Source organism: Danio rerio, chromosome 10 (assembly GCF_049306965.1).
Source record: "Danio rerio strain Tuebingen ecotype United States chromosome 10, GRCz12tu, whole genome shotgun sequence".
In the NCBI taxonomy this organism is placed as follows: domain Eukaryota; kingdom Metazoa; phylum Chordata; class Actinopteri; order Cypriniformes; family Danionidae; genus Danio; species Danio rerio.
Window position 1 is genome coordinate 12,330,354 of NC_133185.1, and position 20,923 is coordinate 12,351,276.

Genomic DNA, 20,923 nt, shown 5'->3' on the forward strand with positions numbered 1-20,923 from the left:
CCATCCATCCAACCATCCATCCAACCATCCATACATTTATTTGTCCGCCTCTCCATCCATCCATTCTTCCATCCATCCATCCATCTGCCTCTCCTTCCATCTGTTCATCCATCTCTTCATTCAATTATCCATCCATCCATCCATCCATCCATCCATCAGTTTGTCCGCCTCCACATCCATCCAGGGTTTTCTCCCTCTCCATCCATCCATCCATCCATCCATCCATCCATCCATCCATCCATCCATCCATCCATCCATCTACCCTTTCATCCATCCATCCATCCATCTGTTTGTCTGCCTCTATTTATTCATGCATCCATCTGTTTATTCGCTTCTCTATCCATTTATCAATCCATCTTTTTGTCCACCTCTCTATCCAATCATCTGTTTATCTGCCTATCCATTTATCCTTCTATCTATCTATCTATCTATCTATCTATCTATCTATCTATCTATCTATCTATCTATCTATCTATCTATCTATCTATCTATCTATCTATCTATCTATCTATCTATCTATCTATCTATCTATCCATCTGTTCATCTGCCTCTCCATCCATCCATCCATTCATCCATCCATCCATCCATTCATCCGTTCGTCTACCTCCTCATCCATCCATCCATCCATCCATCCATCCATCCATCTATTTGTCCTCCTCTCCATCCATCCATCCATCTGTTTGTCCGCTTCTCTATCCATTTTTCCATCCATCTTTTTGTCCACCTCTCCATCCAATTATCTGTTCATCTGCCTATCCATCTATCCTTCTATCTATCTATCTATCTATCTATCTATCTATCTATCTATCTATCTATCTATCTATCTATCTATCTATCTATCTATCTATTTGTTTGCCTTTCATCCATCCATCCATCCATCCATCCATCCATCCATCCATCCATCCATCCATCTGTTCATCTGCCTCTCCATCCATCCATCCATCCATCCATTTATCCATCCATCCATTCATCCATCCGTTCGTCTACCTCCTCATCCATCCATCCATCCACCCATCCATTTTCTATCTGTTCAGTTGTCTCTCCATCCATCCATCTATCCATTTATTTGTCCGCCTCTCCATCCATCGCTTCATCCATCCATCTATCTATACATTAAAGGTGCAGTAGGTGATCTTCCACAATGCTAACAGCTTAGCATAAATCTCTGAAACAGTTCCTTCCCTGCCGTCCAGAGCCACGCTTCATGAAACAGGAGCTCGAACACCTTAAAGATGACAGCAAAAGAACCCTCTCTCATGTGTTTAGCGCAACTAGTGCTTGCCTGGCAGCGTGCAGGAATTACTAAGACAAACTGACATGCTATTTCAGAGTGAATATTTAGAGTTGTGTGATAAACAATATAGGGAGAGACTAGGTGGAATAGTGGTATTTACTTGTGTTTTGTTGTTAAACTAAATCAAAAAAAGTTTTGATTCAGTATGTTTTTGTCAAACATGCGCATGCTCTCTCTCTCTCTCTCTCTCTCTCTCTCTCTCTCTCTCTCTCTCTCTCTCTCTCTCGAGAAAACTCTCTCTCTCTCTCTCTCTCTCTCTCTCTCTCGAGAGAGAGAGAGAGAGAGAGAGAGAGAGAGAGAGAGAGAGAGAGAGAGAGAGAACGTTCAGCACGTCTATGCACAAACATCGGTCAGCTGAGCTGTGCACAAATGGCTGCGTAGTTGTTCTAATCTGCATTTGCTGATAGACAGTTTGAGTTACTTATTGGAATTATGAAAGATGTCGGCCCGACTCTATTTAATTGGATAAACATTTATTAGTTTTATGCCTTACGCAAAATATAAAATGCAAATAAATACATTTATATTATTTATTTTAATAATTACTATTGGAATGTGAAGAGATTTTTAACCAGCACAATAATACATGTTTCTGACGAAAATCACCGACTGCACCTTTAATTTTCATTGTCGATAATTAACAAATTACGCTTTTGAATAATTTAATTAACCATCTAAAATTCAGTTTTCACCAAAGATTCAGGTCATATAGTTCAATAAACTGAGTGTAAATTAATTCATACTTTAATTAAGGCAACAATTGCAAAACATGGAAAAACTCTGCACAGATGTTGCCACAAGTTCACCAGCAAAGATAACCAGATACAAGATAGCATATCAAAAAAGCCCAGCCTCAAAACGAAGTTGATGAAAGCCCTTTACCATATTAGGCACTCTGCACAGCCACAAAATATTTTCTTTTATGATGTTACCATACTCCATGGTGATAATCTCCCTATATACACCACTAATTAACTGGTGGTTTGATAAATAGCAGGATAAAGTTTAAAGCCTCCCACATCCTCCTTAGTCACTAGATCTAAACAGCACTGATCTAAAGCAAAATAATGGATTTTTACAGCCTTTGTCCCAAAGACCTCCAGGCTCATTGGTTTGTTTCTTGAAAAATAGCGTAAAATTCCACCGCTCAGGATGTATATGAGAAAATTCCAGGAAGGATCGAAGGCAAAAGGTGTTCATACTCCTTCTAAGGTCTTTGATATTAATATATTTTTAGGTTTCGATTTTTTTCCTCCCCCTCCTCTGGGTGTGTGTTTATCTCTCCGTAACAGTTTTTCCAAACCAAACTCAAACCTCTGGTCTGCCGGTGTGGTTATAATTCTCCAAAGGCATGTATTAAACAGATGGTTGGCACAAAAAATTAAGATTGTCAGAATCCACTAACACTACAAGCTGTATTAAACTTGAGCCAGGGGAATGCAAGACTTTTTTTTTTCTTTACAAGACCGTCTTCCACCGATCTACGCCACAGTTATGAGCTTAAGAGAGAAATTACAGGGTTCTCTTTTTGGCGTGCATTCATCCACTGTCGGATATATCTCTCAATGAAACAAAAGAAGTCTGTAATCTTGGGTAATTTAATTCTTTTCTGGTGTAGAAAGCAAAGCCGCATATTTGTACTAAGCAGAGCGCCATCTCTTATTGATCATTAATTTTCCTGGCTTCATTCAACCTCTTTTTTCTCCCTGTGTCAGTTTATTTGCCTAAGTTTGTTATTCTTTGGGTAAAAATCATTATCATTTCCAAAAGTCTGGAGATTCGGCAGGAAAAGAAACAAACCTCAAGTATGAGCTTTCTCTGAAAGATTTGTGGCTCCACTTCAAACGCTGCTTAAAGGAGCTTGTTTCAGGTGCTGATAAAACAGCAATCTTTAATTTCGACAACATTTATGGCATCATGTGACTTGATACGAGAGAGTATCGACTTGGCAGCCTCGTGTCCAGCACTCAAAGGAAATGAAAATAATCTCAGCTGATTGCTATCACCTGTGTTTCTCAATGCTTCCAAGAGTTCTCCACAATCAGGGCAAGTGTTACCAAAACTTAAACTCGATATATTCTTTACAAGTCCAAATGAGACACCACAGCATTCACTCACAGCATGTTTTCTTTTTTTTTCTTTCCTCGCTGCTCTGTACATCAGAGAGCTTGTCTTGTAATGTTGCCTGCTGAACAAATCATGTCCTCTGGCTAGTCTCCTCGGGTCAGCGGTAAAAATAACTGCTTGACCTCCGGCATCATGTCTCCTCAGAGCTCTTTAAGTAGCGGTCTTGCTTTCGATGTCCAAACCGCCTCCTGAATAGTCTGGTGTGAGCTCTCATATATATACTGATGTAACAGAATGCAGCAATACATCACACCTGATGTGAGGTGGGACTCCGTGTGCTGAGATGAAGTTTCTGGTATGTTCTGCCAAAGCATGTTTAGTTAGAATCAAATTAGTAGTTACTCGAAGATTAGGCACGTTTTGCTTTATTGCAATGCTTGCAGTTATTGATAGCTGCTTTTGAAACCTTCACAAATCTTTTGTTTTTAATCAGTGCTTTGGAGCAAATTGATTTCCGTAAACAGGGCTTCATCATGTCATCAGTTTTGAAACATTTAGGAAGTTCAATGGATCTTCGTTGAGTTGGCTTGGGTTATCTGCCCATAGTGGACTGAACAAGTTTCATATTTTTTATCTGATCTCAGGTAAAAAGGTAAAAGCTTTATGACTTTGTAGACATTTTATTGAGACTTTTGTAGAATGAAAAGGAATGAGGTTACTTAAAGGTGCAGTATGTAAGTTTGCAGTGTTTAATTTGTGAATCGCGAGGTCCCGGAACAAATCGGGGTAATGGATCTGGCATACTACCTGAGGATTTAGAGGTGTTGTGCACGAAAGTGTAGAGAGCGAGCGGGGGGACAGGATGGATGGAGGGTGTGAAGGGGGGGATAGCGGGCCGTTGGGATAGCTGAGGGGTGTAGCAGACATAAGTTAGGAGCCGGGGCAGGGAATGGTTGTCGCGGAAGAAAGTGAAGATGATTGGGGAGGTGCGGAACAAAGTGAAAGTGAATAGAGGACGGGGGAGGAGGGCGGGGGAGTAGGGGGATAATGAGGGGTAAAATGAGGTGCAGGATCAGATTTTAGAGGTGCTGAATACAGATCCGGCATGTTGCGAGAATAATGTGAGTTTGAATGCCATTTCATGTGACATTTATTGCCATACTACTGAAAGCAGCAGCAGATAGTTCACCTCAGATCTTGAAAATTAAGTAAACCGATTGAATTTGAACTTTAGAACTATGACTCAAAACCAACACATATCAGTGATTCAAAATAAACATTTAAAGAGGATTAGTATGTATTAATTAGATCATAAACCTTACCCCTTTGTTGGTGTGCAGTAAGTGCACTATTCTTTGCTTTTAAATGGCTGTATTCAAATTTCTGTCATGTTTTGTCTGGTGCAAACAGCCAATCGATATTGCTTTTTACTGCAAATCTCATCACGCAGCTTGTTGTTAGTACACTGGGTTACAATGTAACCTGCTTATCTTATGTTTACATTCATAATATTTATATTATTTGCTAATTAATAACCACATCATGTAGAACTCTGAATCTGTGTCTCATTTCGGAATCCGTTACTGTCCACCAGGGGTCCATTTCAATAGCAAACAATATAAGCCTTTGAAATTGATAAAAAAAAAAAAAAAAAACACTTCATATTTAATAATATTAGACAAGACATGAATTTGATGGGTTACAATTTCAATTTAATGTTTGAAAATGCCAATCCATGTTTGATCCATGTTTTGCCTGAGTATTTGTTAAACATTTTGAAATTTTTGCAATGCAAAGGGTTAAGTTGTTTCAAAGCTTTAAAAAGCTTTGGTTGTCCCATTTTTAATTGCAGTTGGAGATCTCATTTCAGGGTAAGAATTAGAGGGTGATTTGGGGCTTGAGGGCTGAAGTTGACCCCCTAAATAACACTTGATCCCCCCTGAAGGATGTCAAAACAAGATGTCTGAAGGGGTCGTGCCTTTAAATTGTGAGAAATAGTTTTAATAAGTTCACTTATTTTCAAAAGTGTTATTTTTAAAAGCACCCAAACCCCACTCCTTTCTCCACCCCTTATTAGAAAATCATACTAAAATGTATCAATGACAAATTAATACAAATTACCCACTAAATCAAAAAGTTACAAACTAAGTTGCGATCACACTAGTCACACTAGAGTTTAAGCATGCAAAATTCTGTTGTACGGCGCTGCGTAAAGGGGCAGGATTAAATAAGATGATTAGACATTAAAAAAGCAAGTGATTGCTCCATATTTTAAATTTCTGAACAGAGAGGTCATGTTTTGATCCTCAATTGGTCTCACGCAGTCAAATGATGCGATTCCACAGTTCATAGTTCACCAAGCTTGTACCTTCCAACGCAGCGATCTGCGAAACTTGACGCATGAGCTTGTTAGGTCATGATATAAAGCAACCATGTCTTTCTAGAAGGCTTAGATTAAACCTTAAAAATGTCCAGTTCTAAAGTGCCAGAGATGTGGGTGAAAAGATTTCAATGAAGTTTGACTAAAAATATCTTCAAAATAAATAAAACATTGGGAATAAAATGTGACTTTTTAAGTTTTCATTTGTGTGTTTTGTATGATTAAAACAATGAACAATTGAATTGTCTGAATTTTCTGACCCAGAAATGTTTAGTGTTTCAGCCAGCAACATTACATTCCCAGAGCATGATGGTGTGTTGCAGCCTTCTTACCCCATACTTGCACTGGCGGGAGGAGGCTCCGTACTGGAAACGACATTGCTCGTCTGCATCGTACACCTGCCCTGGAGCCACAGTGGGGTACAGGAAGTCTCGTTTTAGAGGCTCATTGTCCAGACACGTTCCCCGACCTGAGCTGTCAAAAAAACAAACTTTCAATGGGATTGGCTCCTCTACAGAGGTCTCAACTGTGTCCGACAAGAGAAAAAAAAAAAAAAAAAGGCTCACATGAAAGCTAAAGAAAAGCTGTTATTGTTAATGGGAGAGAAACCTGGAGAACACAGAACTCGAAATGAGGGGAGGAAACATGAGTGACAAACAGTGGTCATAAAAGACTGAGATTTGGACTTATATGGGACTGCGGTGCTCCTATGGAATTCTTTGAAGAGCCAATAAAATGACGAAAGACTCTAAACAAGTACAAAAACGCAGAAGGTACTGAAGGTCACGCGTCCAGTCAAGAGTTGTGTTTAGTCTGTTTAGTCAGCTAGAAATATGAACGCTCCCAAGAAACCCTCCAAAAAAAAAGGGCCACTGCTCCGTCTGCAGCGAACAAAGTAAAAAAAATAAAGCCAGAGAAGAGGCCAGGCGGTGCATGTTTTGTTGGACTGTTTATTCTGGGTTCAGAAGTGGATTTTGTTTTATTCTCTGCAATCTTTTTCGGATGCTTTTGGTGTGCAGGCCGGCGGCTGAGAGATGTGTCCGTCCCACGCCGATTGCTGTCCGCCTGAATAAAACAGTCAATTATTATCCCGCTTGCTTTTCCAGCAGCAATACACTCGACTTCTCTCTGAGGGAATAGTGGGCTCGCTAACAACACAAACGCTAACATTTCATGCTCTATTCCAGGTTCTGTTTGGCATTCGCATGATTGCTGCAACTGAACGTGCAGTCGAAGGCATGTACTTTAAAGCAACCACCCCACCTTGTGCTCCTAAAAGCAATATTGCCTCTAAAGAGAGTGAGTTTACATTGCATCGGCCAAGACATACTAAACCTCTGATGGGATGCCATTGCATTTTCAGACACTTTCTACATGGAGTATGTGTCTAACTCGCTCTTTTATTGGTCTGAAAACGGAAAAATGGGAAGGAGTAACTTTGAAGCTATTTGTTTTCATATATAAGGACCAGAGTTGTCGCTCACTAAAGTTCTTAAAGTAGATCATTAAAAAAAAATGTTAGCCTCCAAATTTACATTCCAACATTGTACTTATTTTGGATTGTGTTATTTTTGGTAGTATATGGCAAAAATGTATATTAGTCAAAGATGAGATGTCCTTTTTTAGTCCTCATCAAATAATCACATAAATATATATAGTCAAACCCGAAATTTCAGGCTTTGCATTGACACACACACACACACACACACACACACACACACACACACACACACACACACACACACACACATACATATATATATATATACACTCACCGGCCACTTCATTAGGTACACATTACTAGTACCGGGTTGGACACACTTTTGACTTTAGAACTATCTTAATTCTTCGTGGCATAGATTTAGATTCTGGAAATATTTCTCAGAGATTTTGGTCCATATTGACATGACAGCATCATGCAGTTGCTACAGATTTGTCGGCTGCACATCCCTTATTCAAATCTCCGGTTCTACCACATCTCAAAGGTGCCCTATTGGATTGAGTTCTGGTGACTGTGAAGGCCATTTGAGTACAGTAAACTCGTTGTCATGTTCAAAATACGATATTTCACGCTTTATGACGAGGCACATTATCCTGCTGGATGTAGATATCAGAAAAGGGGTACACTGTGGTCATAAAGCGATGGTTAAGGTCAGCAATAATACTCAGGTAGGCTGTGGGGTTGACACGATGCTAAATTGGTACTAATTGGCCTAAAGTGTGCCAAAAAAATATCCCCCACAACATTAAAACAACATCAGCAGCCTGAATTGTTAATACAAGACAGGATGGATCCATGTTGTTGACGCCAAATTCAGATCCTACCATCTGAATGTCGCAGCAGAAATCAATACTCATCAGACCAGGCAACATTTTTCCAATCTTCTATTGTCCAATTTTGGTGAGCCTTTTGTGTACCTCACTTGTAACAAGTAGTTATTTGAGTTACTATTGCCTTTTATCAGCTCAATCCAATCTGGCCATTTTCCTCAGACCTTTGATATCAACATGGCATTTGCGCCTACAGAACTGCCGCTTTGGATATTTACTTTTTCAGACCATTCTCTGTAAACCCTAAATATGGTTGTGCATGAAAATCCTAGTAGATCAGCAGTTTCTAAAATACTCAGACCAGCCTGTCTGGCACCGACAACCATGTCAAGTTCAAATTCACTTAAATCCCCTTTCTTCACCACTCTGATGCTCAGTTTGAACTGCAGCAGTATGTCTTGACCATGTTTACATGCCTAAATGCATTGAGTTGCTGCCATGTGATTGGCTGATTAGAAATGTGCATTAACAAGCAGTTGGACAGGTGTCTCTTATAAAGTGGCAGGTGAGTGTATATTTACAATATTTAAGTAAGTAAATAATGTTATAAAAAATATGAAAATGAAATATAAATTATAAATATATAATTAAATATAATATTTATATATAAAATTTAAACAACACACCAGTACTTAGTATAAAAAAAATAGTAAGATATTTTAACACTTTGACAACTCTTTAGTATTTTGGTGCTGCTCTGTTTCTTAAAAAGCGTAATTTAATGTCATCTAACTATCATTTTTTTACCCCAAAACAAAAAGAAAATGCTATAGATCTGGTTTCTGCAGTGCATTCAAAAGGAAACATTAGCTGAAACCAGAATCACTGACTTCCTACCACAATGCTGGAAGCCTAATCTACTTAAAACCTCAACCAAATACACTGGAAAGGAAAAGAACACATGAGCTCCAGCCTGGGGGGTAACCAGTGCTGTATTTGGTTTCACCCATTTAAGATTTCTATTTTTTCCACATGTGTTTTTGGTAGAATAATCCCTTCGCTGGTGAGAAGGACAAGTCTGAATATGTCGCCTTGTATTAAAATACACAAATAAAGCCTGTTTATTTTTGTAGAGAATGACAAAAATGGTCACTTTAAAAATGGATATATTCATTTGACATCAACAAAACTTCTTTTAGTAAACTCATAAAGCTAAGAATAAAAGAATACTCTTACTTACTTACTCTGAGGGCCATTTATATGGAAGTTGATATTTAGTCGCATCATATTGGTGTTTTGTTACATCTAGTTTTTATAAGGTGGGTTGTTAGCCCAATGCTTAACCCCCAACCTGGAAGACTAAAACTACAGACAACACTACGGACAATTTAGCTTACCCAATTCACCTACAGCACGTCTTAGGACTGTGGGGGAAACCGGAGGACCCGAGTGTATATAGATGTTTCCCAATACTGGCTTGCAGCTGGAAGGGCATCCACTGTGTAAAGCATATGCTGGATAAGTTGGCGATTCATTCCGCTGTGGCGACCCCTGATAAATAAAAGGACTAAGCTAAAGAAAAATGATTTTGAAACAAAAAAGTTTGCTTGTAAAGCTTAATTTAACTGTTTTTTTTTTTTTTTTTTTTTTTTGTCAGTCTGTCTTTTTCAATGACAGAAAATGGTAGAAACTGCTTTAGATTATGTTGGAATTATTTTCTACTATGAAGCAAAAACAGGAAAAATAGCTGGTCTTTTTGAATCTAAAACTTAGATTGAGCAAAGAATGATTAAAATTGTGTCACTGAATGCCCATTATGTACTACACACTTGAGGTGGCAACATGCTAAGGGCAAGACTCCACTCATGTGTTTTTTTCCCCCAAACCAAGCACTTTTTTTGAGTTGCTATCAATGAAAGAGCAGTGTTTTTTGAATGCGAGTTGTGAGTTAGAAACAACAAGGACATATAGTATTTCTTTTATTATTAACTACATTATAAGAAATAAGCCTTTAGTGGGGTAGAAAATGTGCTTATTTAGCTCAACTGGCCTTTGAAATCTCTCTCCAAATTTTTCTTTATCCACCCAGTTGTGGTAATACTAGGATGACGCATCAAACAGACACGAGTGCTCCTGTCAAATTTACACTAGTTTTTCTTTCATTTCTTGAGTCCAAATAGACCAAAAATAAGCGATTTTAACTTCTCCCCTAACCTCCCGCTGGCCTGCAGATACTCATACCAGTGGATGCTGCTCTCTCATAGGCTGTAGGGAATTGCAGATGTTATTTTCAATCAGAACACAGCACTTTTCACTCTGTATGATTTTTATGGTGGCTGAGAGAGCTTACCCTGCTGCAATTTGAGAAAGCACATGCACTTACAAAAAAACACCAGCAAATAAAGAAATGATCTTCATCAATTTGACAGAACAAGTGTTGTAAATTGGTGACAACACAAACAACTAAAGAAACGAGCAGCAAACAGGTCACAACACACACAACTGAAGAAAGGCGCAGGAATTTGTCACAACACTTGCAAATGAACGAGCACCGATATGCCTTTGATTTCATGCATTTGTCTGCGATTTTTCAAAACCTGTCAGCGAGTCAAAAATGGGGAAATCATGCAGTCTGAACTCGGCATTAGCAGATCGGTTTGGTTCAGTAAATGACTTACAACATTTTTGAATCCCTGTGGATAAAACGAATAGCATAAACACTCTATTGCACATAATAGAACGTTCATCAACCAATCAGAATCAAGCACTTGATTTACACTGTGTAGTATGAGCTATATTATGTTGTGTAATCAAGATATTAAAATAAATGAAAAACAACTTACCTTTCAAAGACTATCAATTACTTCACTGAGCAACAGGCAGGGCATAATAACGTATTATTATATCCGTCATGTTTTTAGATTTCCTTGAAACATTTCCATTGTGTTACATGGATATTTGCAAGTGTTGTGACTGATTTGCAGTGCGTTTCTCTAATTCTTTGTGTTGTGACCAATTTGGAGCGTGTTTCTTCAGTTGTTTGTTTTGTGAGAATTTGCAACATGTGTGCTGTCAAATTGATAAAGATCATTACTTTATTTCAGGGGTGGGCAAACTCAGTCCTGGAGGGCCGATGTCCTGCACAGTTTAGCTCCAACTCTAATCACACACACCTGCTTATAGATTTCTAGTGATCTTGAAGACACTGATTTTTGGGGCAATTTGGGGCAGTCTGAACTCAGCATTAGCAGATTGGTTTGATTTGGTTTGGTTGAGTTAATGACTTACAACATTTTTGAATCCTTATGAATAAAACGAATAGGATAAACACTCCATTGCACATAATAGAATGTTCATCAGCTAATCTGAATCAAGCACATGGTAAACACTTGTTGTATAAGCTATATTAGCATTTCAAAGAATAGGGTAGAAAACAGTTTAATAAAATGTAACACTTATTTGACAAATTATACCACAATTACACAAAATGTTCATTCATTCATTCATTTTCTTTTTTAGCCTGGTCCCTTTATTAATCAGGGGTTGCCACACAATTGAATGAACCGCCAACTTATCCAGCACATGTTTTATGCAGCAGATGCCCTTCCAGTTGCAACCCATCACTGGGTAACACCCATACACTCTCATTCACACACATACACTATGGACAATTTAGTTTACCAAATACCTATAGAGCCTATCACCTATAGAGCATGTCTTTGGACTCCACACAGAAATGCCAACTGACCCAGCCGAGGCTCGAACCAGCAACCTTTTTGCTGTGAGGCGATCGTGCTACCCAATCTGCCACTGTGATGCCCTACACAAAAGGTATTTTAGATATTTGAGGTATTTTTGGCTTAATTAGGTACATGGTTATTTTATATTTTAGCACAAAAGGTTGATCTCAAAATGACCATACACTATATTTGATAAGTGATAGGCCAGTTAGATATACCAGTCTACCGCTAATAATCACTGCACTAAGTGATAGGCTAACCAGAATATTAGCCCTTTCTCCAAAACCCTCTTTCTTTATTGAAATATCCTACTGTACATGTGCAAACATGTAATCTGAAATAAGTCACAATCTTCAGCCAAACACTGGTTTCTGGCAAGGAAAGCCTCTTCCGCACATCCAGAATCTGTTAGATGTGAATGTTGCGGTAATAGACTAGCATTATCATAGCAGAGCCACTTCACTGCCAAAGATTACATCAACCTGAGATTTCAGGGAAGGTCCATTATTGATGAACTGCTCCGCGCTAAGCAAATTCAAAAAAAGGAAGGTTAGTATTCAACCTCAATCCAAAATGGTCACAGATGACACGATGTGATTATACAACAGGGAGTTCATCCCAAACCAACAGAGCAGCGTCTCTTTGTGTTTGTGTGGGAAGTTGGCACACAATGATAAAGCCTGTGATGCCAGCGATGGCTGTGATGTTAATCTTCTTCCATGAGGTCATTCAGCAGGAAAACTTTCTGACAGCCATGGCAACCACTATTCTTTTCCTTCGTCTTACGTTAGGCTAACAATTCACAGACTAGCCTACAACAGATCAACTTCCACACTCTCATCTAGCCATGAACCGACTCAGTTTCAAATCCAGCACAAAGATTAACGATTTTTCTCAATCGTCAAGTATAATTGGTAAAAGGACAGAGAGTAAAAGCATAGACAGAATCTTTTATCTGCAAAAAAACAAACAGACTAAAATGTTCCATTGTAGGGGACTAGACGGCATTTTATTTATGTTTTTTCTTTTTTTTACTTTGTTAATGGTTAAGGGAGGAAGGGAAGTTGGATTGTATTTAGTTTTCTATATTATTCTTATAACAGGTAACTTAGTTTCATAAAAAGTTTGTTTTGTTTGCTATTTTGGTCGTGTCTGTCACTGAAGAATCTCCCACCTCATAAAAATGTAATTGCTTCTGAAGTTTCTTTCTGTTATTGCTAACCCCTAGTGGTTGTAACAGACATTGGGGGCTCGTCCGGGATACATGATATTTTATGAGTGAAACTTAAATTGGATTTCTATTAATCAGAGGTTTAAAATAAATACTTATATTTCATTTGTGCAGTTGGTCAGTGTTCAATATTTCTGTGTGAACTTTTGCTATTAATGCGACCCATATATTTGGATTACAAAATCTGTAACATCACAGATAAAACAAGCAATTCTTCAAATCCTCTTTCCACTTACTCCAGAAAGCTGGTAATGTAGTCCTTGCTGCAGGCCGACCAGGAGAAGGGGTTGGTGTTGGCAGTGATATGGGCAGCCATCAGCTTGGCTGTCTCATGACCTTTAGTCCCGCAGGAGTTCCCGATCCCGTCATGATTCATGCCGAAGCTGCGAGACAAGTATCAGATCATCAGCTTTGATGGATCACGTCAATCACAGCGCAAACAAGCTTGGGCAGCTCTGAAAGCTCAGGAGGGGAGAGTGCTTTTTTCAGCTGAGCTGTAAAGAAAAGCTCTTTCTGGCTTGGTAACAGCTGTGAGAAGAGGACAGACGGGTCAAAGGCCAGAGGCTGTCTGGAGCTCTGGAGGAACGCGAAAGTTATAATCACCACCCTGATCCTGGTCTGTCAATCAATAATTACATGTTTGAGCAGACCTCAATCAGATGGTCGTCTCTTAATGAACCTGGCCTGCTTTTCCCTTTCCTAAGAGCGGCTTTCATCTACTCACGGGCCATCAGCGGACAAGACTGCTGAAGCATTCAGCCACATTCCTTGCCGGCAACTCCAAAAATACATCATTTGACCCATGCAAACTCAGTTTCACTGCATATCTGTCTGGATATTGTATGAAAGCTTCAGATCGCCTTACTGCAATACCTCGAAGGTTTTGTTGGTCTACGGGAAAGCAAAAATCAGCCTCTAATGCATATAACATACCCCACCCCACCCCACCACCACATCACACAATTCCTTTGTGTTTTTTTAAGGTGCACATTTATGACATTTCACTCGACTCTCAATATAAATCAGCACGGGAGAAACCTTCCCCACAAGAAGCCGGGGCTATTTTTACAACTGCTCCACAACAGAAGCAGACACAACGCATAATAGAGGAAATTGCCATCTTGCTGAACTCTGCCGAAACGCTACGTAGACTAATAGATCATTGGTTATTTTTCTAAGCTTTCGGGATAGGGTTCATTTGTCCAGACTGTGATTTGCATAAAGATGTGTGTTCAGGCAGCTCAAGTTTTGCATTTTTGGCTAGAGGAACACATATAGTAATAATGACCACAATAAAATGAATCCAGACACAAACAAACGCAGCCTCTAATAGAGACTCTAATAGAGTCTTCATTAAACATTCAGGGAGAATTTATGAAAGGGTTACACCACTTTTAGATGCTTTTTAATATCGTATCACATCTGCAACTTTTAGTTTTTTACTATAGTTTACTATTTAAACAATAATGTGTAATTCCTTGAAATTTCTAATTACAGATGGAACATCAAAAAAAATTGAAGGAAATCGAAGGAAAATTGATAGAAAATGTGTTTTTAAAATGTTTTTTACATCAATATATTATTGCATTAAATATGTAATACCATATAGTCTGAGAATTACCTGTTTTAAACCCCAGTGGAATGAAAAGGAATACACATACAGATGTGGCCTTTAGAAATGCGTGTGTCAGAAAACAGAATGCCACGACTAGCCACGGTAGGCACAGCCCTCAGAGAAATTCATTACCAGTAGAGGGCAGCCGAGCTTCATTCTCAGTAGTTGGCCAGTTATATATATATTTATATATATATTATTGCCTCACAGCAAGAAGGTCGCTGGGTCGCTGGTTTGATTCTCGGCTCAGTTGGCATTTCTGTGTGGAGTTTGAATGTTCTCCCTGCGTTCGCGTGGGTTTCCTCAGGGTGCTTTGGTTTCCCCCATAGTTCAAAAATATGCGGTACAGGTGAATTGGGTAGGCTAAATTGTCCGTAGTGTATTAGTGTGTTTGTGAATGTGTGTGTGGATGTTTCCCAGAGATAGTTTGCGGCTGGAAGGGCATCCGCTGCGTAAAAACTTGCTGGATAAGTTGGCGGTTCATTCCGCTGTGGCGACCCCGGATTAATAAAGGGATTAAGCCGACAAGAAAATTAATGAATCAATATATATTGATTCATTAATATATATATACTATTGACTGTAGGCTGACATACAAAACCTTTCACAGAGCTTAGTTAAATGTTCTTTGATTAGCTATTAATAAACAAGTTGTAATTTAATTTAATATAGTTTCTATAAATAAGTTAAATATATTTTATACCCTATACAGGCTAAATAAATATAACATATTTCAAAATAAATAAATAGCCTATTTTTTGGAAAAATGGCCATGTCTGTGTTTATTCAATCAAATTAAACACAAATAAGACAAATAAGAATTTTCTGTGTATTTAAAGAAGCATTCAATCATGCACTGAAATAATAAGCTATTTCAAAACTTAAATAAGCTATTAAGAATGGATATAAATGAAAGATAAATAACTTTTTTTGTGAAAGCAAGATGTGTTACGTGTCAATCAAAGAATTGAATTTTGGGGAAAAGGTTATATATTTTACCAAAGTTTCCTAACACTAACATCACTTCATAATTAACTCTTTACAATCCCAGGTCCAAAATGACCCGAATACAAAACCTTACATTTTCGGTTAAATTTACTTGAACATATATATTTTTTTTAAATTATTATAAAAATGTGTATTTGCATTTGCAAAGTTTTGTTACCATACTAAAACCAATTCATTTTTAAGATTTATTTTTAATGGATAATAATGGTCCCAAAACAAAAAAAAAACTTTTGTTATTTAGATTTTAATTTTTAAATGTAAAATAATAATAATAATAATAATAATAATAATAATAATAATAATAAATATTATTATTATTCATTTTCTTTTCGGCTTAGTCCCTTTATTAATCTGGGGTCGCCACAGCAGAATGAACCGCCAACTTATTCAGCATATGTATTTACGTAGCGAATGCCCTTCCAGCCACAACCCAACACTGGGAAACCCCTATACACTTTTTCATTCACACACTATGACCCATTTAGCTTATTCAATTCACCTATACTGCATGTTTAGACTATGAGGCAAACCAGAGCAGATGTAAAAAAACTCATGCGAACATGGGGAGAACATGCAAACTCCACACAAAAATGCCAACTGACCCAGCCGAGACTTGAGCCAGCGACCTTTTTGCTGTGAGGCAATCGTGCTACCCACTGTGCCATTGTGACACCCATTAATATTATTGTTGTAGTTGTTGTTATCATTATTATTATCATTATTATTGTTATTATTATTATTATTATCATCATCATCATTATCATCAAAACAGTGAGTTCAAATCTGGCTTGCAACATTCTCCTACACTCTTCTCCCAATTATTTCTAGTCTTAGATTTTTTATTTAATGAATATACAAATCCCATAAACACCACAAGCGTATAAAATCACTGTAAACAAAATGATTTAGGATTCAAACACCACAAACTAGCAACAATTAACATAAATACATTTAATTTTTTTCACACAAACAGCCAGACAGAAACATAAATTAGACAGAAAGAGAAAATGTCCTCACTTGTGTCCAATCTCATGTGCAATAGTGAAGGCTGAACCGAGACCTATATCTTCATTAATGCTGCAGCTCCTCTCAGGCTCGCACATTCCTGCAACGGATGCCAAACCTGACCACACACACAAAACACACAGACAAAAACACACAGATGAGGTCAGGTCAAGGTGTAGAAGTGTTGCACTGAGTCACCGCCATAAAATTAGATTCTTCACATTAACCTCAACACCACTGAACTTGAAGCTGGTGAGAAGTTTATGTGCATGTTTTTTGAAATCACTAGGGGGTGGGTCAACACTGACGGCTGGACGATTAAATAAAAAAACAACTGATGTTGTAGCTGGAAAATGTCTAGACAAGGGGGTTAGATTTATAAATTCTACATCTGGTAGCAAGGACCACCTAGTAATGCAAGCCAGAGTTAGGAATTCAAGAAAACAGTTCACTTTGTGCCCAATAAAAAAATTGATGTTTTTATTATTTACATTTTCAGTTGCAAAAAAACGATTGTTTTCTTAATCCCGTTGTGTTTGTTTGGCTCCAAATAAGATTTAGTTGACAATCGTTGGGTATTAGCTAAAAACCAGCATGAGTTGAAATTTATTACTGACAATGTTTTGGTCCCCAGCCTACAGGGACTTGACTTTCTGAGAGTTCTGTGTGCTTTAAGTTTTATGTTGCGCTGTCATTTTCCTTACCATAAATAAACAGGCCTGTTATTTAATTCATATGGAATGAGGGAAACATTAAATCTGCTCTCTGTTTTTTAAGTAACAAAACAACTTTTGCCGCAAGCAATCTCAGTGTGGCAGAACAGGTATTCATTAATTTTCTTGTTGGCTTAGTCCCTTTTATTAATCCGGGGTCACCACAGCAGAATGTCCAGCAAGCTTTTACGCAGCGGATGCCCTTCCAGCTGCAACCTATCTCTGGAAAATACACACACACACACACACACACACACACACACACACACACACACACACACACACACACACACACACACACACACACACACACACACACACACACACACACACACACACACACACACACACACACACACACACACACACACACACACACACACACACACACACACACACACACACACACACACACACACACACACACACACCGGACAATTTAGCTTACCCAATTCACAAGTACTGTATGTCTTTGGACTGTGGGGGAAACCGGAGCACCCGGAGGAAACCCACACAAACGCAGGGAGAACATGCAAACTCCACACAGAAACGCCAACTGAGCCGAGGATCGAACCAGCGACCTTCTTGCTGTGAGGCGACAGCACTACCTACTGCGCCACTGCTTCGCCCAGAACAGGTATAAAGCACTAAAATTAGAGTTAAATTCCTCATGAAATCAAAACAATGTTAGTATCAGTAGGTTTGTTTTAAGGATATATTATGTGTGCTCCAACAGTGAAAACATTTGCATTTAGAAGATATAAACATCCAAAACTTGCATATCCACCTAACTAGACCAACGACTGCTTCTTTGATCGCACACTTCCATACTACATAGTACGCTAAAAACAGTATACGTGCCAGGTAGCATGAACGAATTCATTAGCCGCCTTTCCACTGCACGACTAACAGAATATGCTCCCTTGTGGCAATAGCTTTTCAGTTCTATCGAGCAGAGGCTATTCTCGCAGTGTCTCAAATAAAAGAGTGCAAAAGCAAGAGCCATTATTCTCTGTGCATTGACCACAGTCATTCAATAGAATTCCATAGACTGCAACAAAAATATTGGAGGGAATGTGGAGACAACTTAAAAAAAAATAAAAAATTATTATTAATTTATGAATAGCAATGTTTTTTTAATATTATAGACATTTTCTGATGCAAAAAAATAAATAAAAATATTTCTCATCTTGTGCACTAGGACCTGCTCAGACAACACTAAAATACATCCCTGTCGCATATGGTCTAGTCACAGGTGTTCAAATATTTCAACGTATTCGCAGCTTAATTCGGATCCGAATTTTCCACAAACATAGAATAATTAGAACTCCACGCAGCTCTAGAACTACTCTCCATAGGAAATGAATAACTTCCGGTCTGTCCGGTTGCTTTTCATTTGTTGTGTGCAGGGGAAAGGAGGCTATAGAATTCGAAAAATAGAATGAGAGAAGAACCCGGATGATTTACAACTTCTGGCGAGATTCTGAAGTGTGCATACAATTTCAGAAAAAGATACACAGTGACACAAATGGTTTTGTACTTTGGTAAAAATTTTTACTTATAGGGTACCAAAAAGACCCCTTACATGATATTATTCTGTGCCTTTTATGGTAAAACTTGTTCTCATATAAAAGGTACAAAGGTGTTGAACAACTCCTTCATTATTACATTATCTATGAAAATAAATATGACTGGAAAGGCAAAGTGATTTCATGAATAATTACCATATTAAAACAAGAATCATGATTCATTCATTCAATTATTTTTTTTCGGCTTAGTCCGTTTATTAATCAAGGGTCGCCACAGCGGAATGAACCGCCAACTTATCCAGCACATTTGTACACAGCTGCAACCCATCTCTGGGAAACATCTACACACACATTCACACAGACATACTCATACACTACGGACAATTTAGCCTACCCAATTCACCTGTACCGCATGTCTTTGAACTGTGGGAGAAACCATAAGAAACCTACGCGAGTGCAGAGAGAACCTGCAAACTCCACAGAGAAACACCAACTGAGCCGAGGCTCAAACTAGCAACCCAGCGACCTTCTATCTGTGAGGCGACAGCACTACCGCGTCACTCCCCCAAAAATCAATTAAACATTTGGGGCACTTCAAATAAATGTTTGTTAAGCATTTTTGACACTGTTAAGGTACAAAGTGTCTTATCACTGTAGTGGTACCTTAATAGATCAGATTTGATGGTGTAATAATATAGGTTTTTAAAAACAAAGGTACATTTTGGTTTCCCATGGTACAAATCATGTCCCTAAAGGTACAAACTGCAATAGTACAAATTTGTTTCTTTGTCTTAAGGTACAATTTTGTTGCATAAAAAGGTACTGCCCCAGTGACAAGAGTTTGTAGCTACCTTCCTTGGTACAACATTGTACCATTTTTTCTGAAAAATCCCACGCTATCCTATGATGCCCTGCGAGAGAATTCATGAATGAGAGTGAAGCAAAGCAAATGATGTGGGTAGGTCACACAATGATGACAAAATGAAGAATGTAGTACTTCTAAGTTCCATTCATACTACTCACATTTATACTGTATAGAACATACTTTTCTAATTGTCAAGCAGTATATTTAAATTCAAATGCAATACTTATTGAGCAATTTCAGACACAGCCAATGATTTATTTCACTACAACTCATTCCTTAGTTCCCCTTTGGGTGGGGAACTCCAATGCTATTGGTGGATTTGATTTTAGAAAATCCACAAATTGGGAGGATTCGTTTTAAAAGCCACTTGTCTGAAAGAGTATGGAACGGGCCAATGAATGCCAATGAATTGGCAGCGTAAGCTTGCGCAGGTGTGCTTCATTGCCAATTAACCCAGCATATAAGCACAGGTGGTATAAGTTGCATTTTTTCCTAAAAGAGCAAGACAGTTGTGCAGCACGTCCTTTTCAGGATGGTGCTCCGACTGTGCGTTTCTGGATGCGGGGGTTTCCTGGCTCCGGATGATGGACACGATCAATGCATTACATGTTTGGGGGTCCAACATGTTAATGTGGTGCTCGCGGGCAGTTCATGTCGTCACTGCGATGCCATGACCATTGCGCAGGGAGTGCTCCCTCTAACCAGATGGTAGCTCTCACGCTGGCTGACACCGGAGACCAGACGTCCACCGCGGCATCGGAGGGTGGGTTTTCATTCTCCGACGAAGATCCAGACCCGCTCGCCCCCTCCGTCAAAACGGATCCTGAGGCGGACATGTTAGCCATGCTTTCCCGGGCAGCTTCGGCCGTGGGGTTGGAGTTGGTTCATCCCCCAGCTCCGCGGCCGGACCGACTAGATGGGTGTTAAGTAGTGGACCAGAAGGCGAAGCCTTCGAAGCCTCTCTTCCCCTTCTTCCCGGAGGTGCACAGTAGGCTCACGCAGTCTTGGAGGGCACCTTACTCCCGTCCAAAGCCTGTAGGTTGTCTGCCTCCCTCGGAGCCAGAGCCGACCGACTATGCTCTTCGGACTACTAAGTCCGCCGCGTGTGCGCTGGGGAGGATGATGTCCCCACTAGTTGTCCAGGAACGCCACCTCTGGCTCAACCTGGCTGATATGCGCGATGTCGAGAAAGTTCGCTTTCTTGA

At 38.9% G+C, this 20,923-nt stretch overlaps 1 protein-coding gene across 6 annotated transcripts in view; it reads right to left on the reverse strand.

The window, feature by feature from the left end:
• The window catches only part of adamts6 (ADAM metallopeptidase with thrombospondin type 1 motif, 6), a 175,890-nt gene that overhangs the window by 83,002 nt on the left and 71,965 nt on the right, over window positions 1–20,923 (reverse strand). For all 6 annotated transcript variants that reach the window (XR_012386164.1, XR_012386165.1, XM_017358010.3 and 3 more), the window contains exons 10-12: window positions 16,624–16,729; window positions 13,220–13,366; window positions 6,074–6,215 (exon numbers count right to left, since the gene is read on the reverse strand). Coding sequence is in view for 4 of the 6 variants with exons in the window: in XM_017358010.3 (XP_017213499.1) it covers window positions 6,074–6,215; window positions 13,220–13,366; window positions 16,624–16,729 (395 nt within the window). In the remaining 2 variants the exon portion in view is untranslated. The remainder of the gene's footprint in view (window positions 1–6,073; window positions 6,216–13,219; window positions 13,367–16,623; window positions 16,730–20,923) is intronic.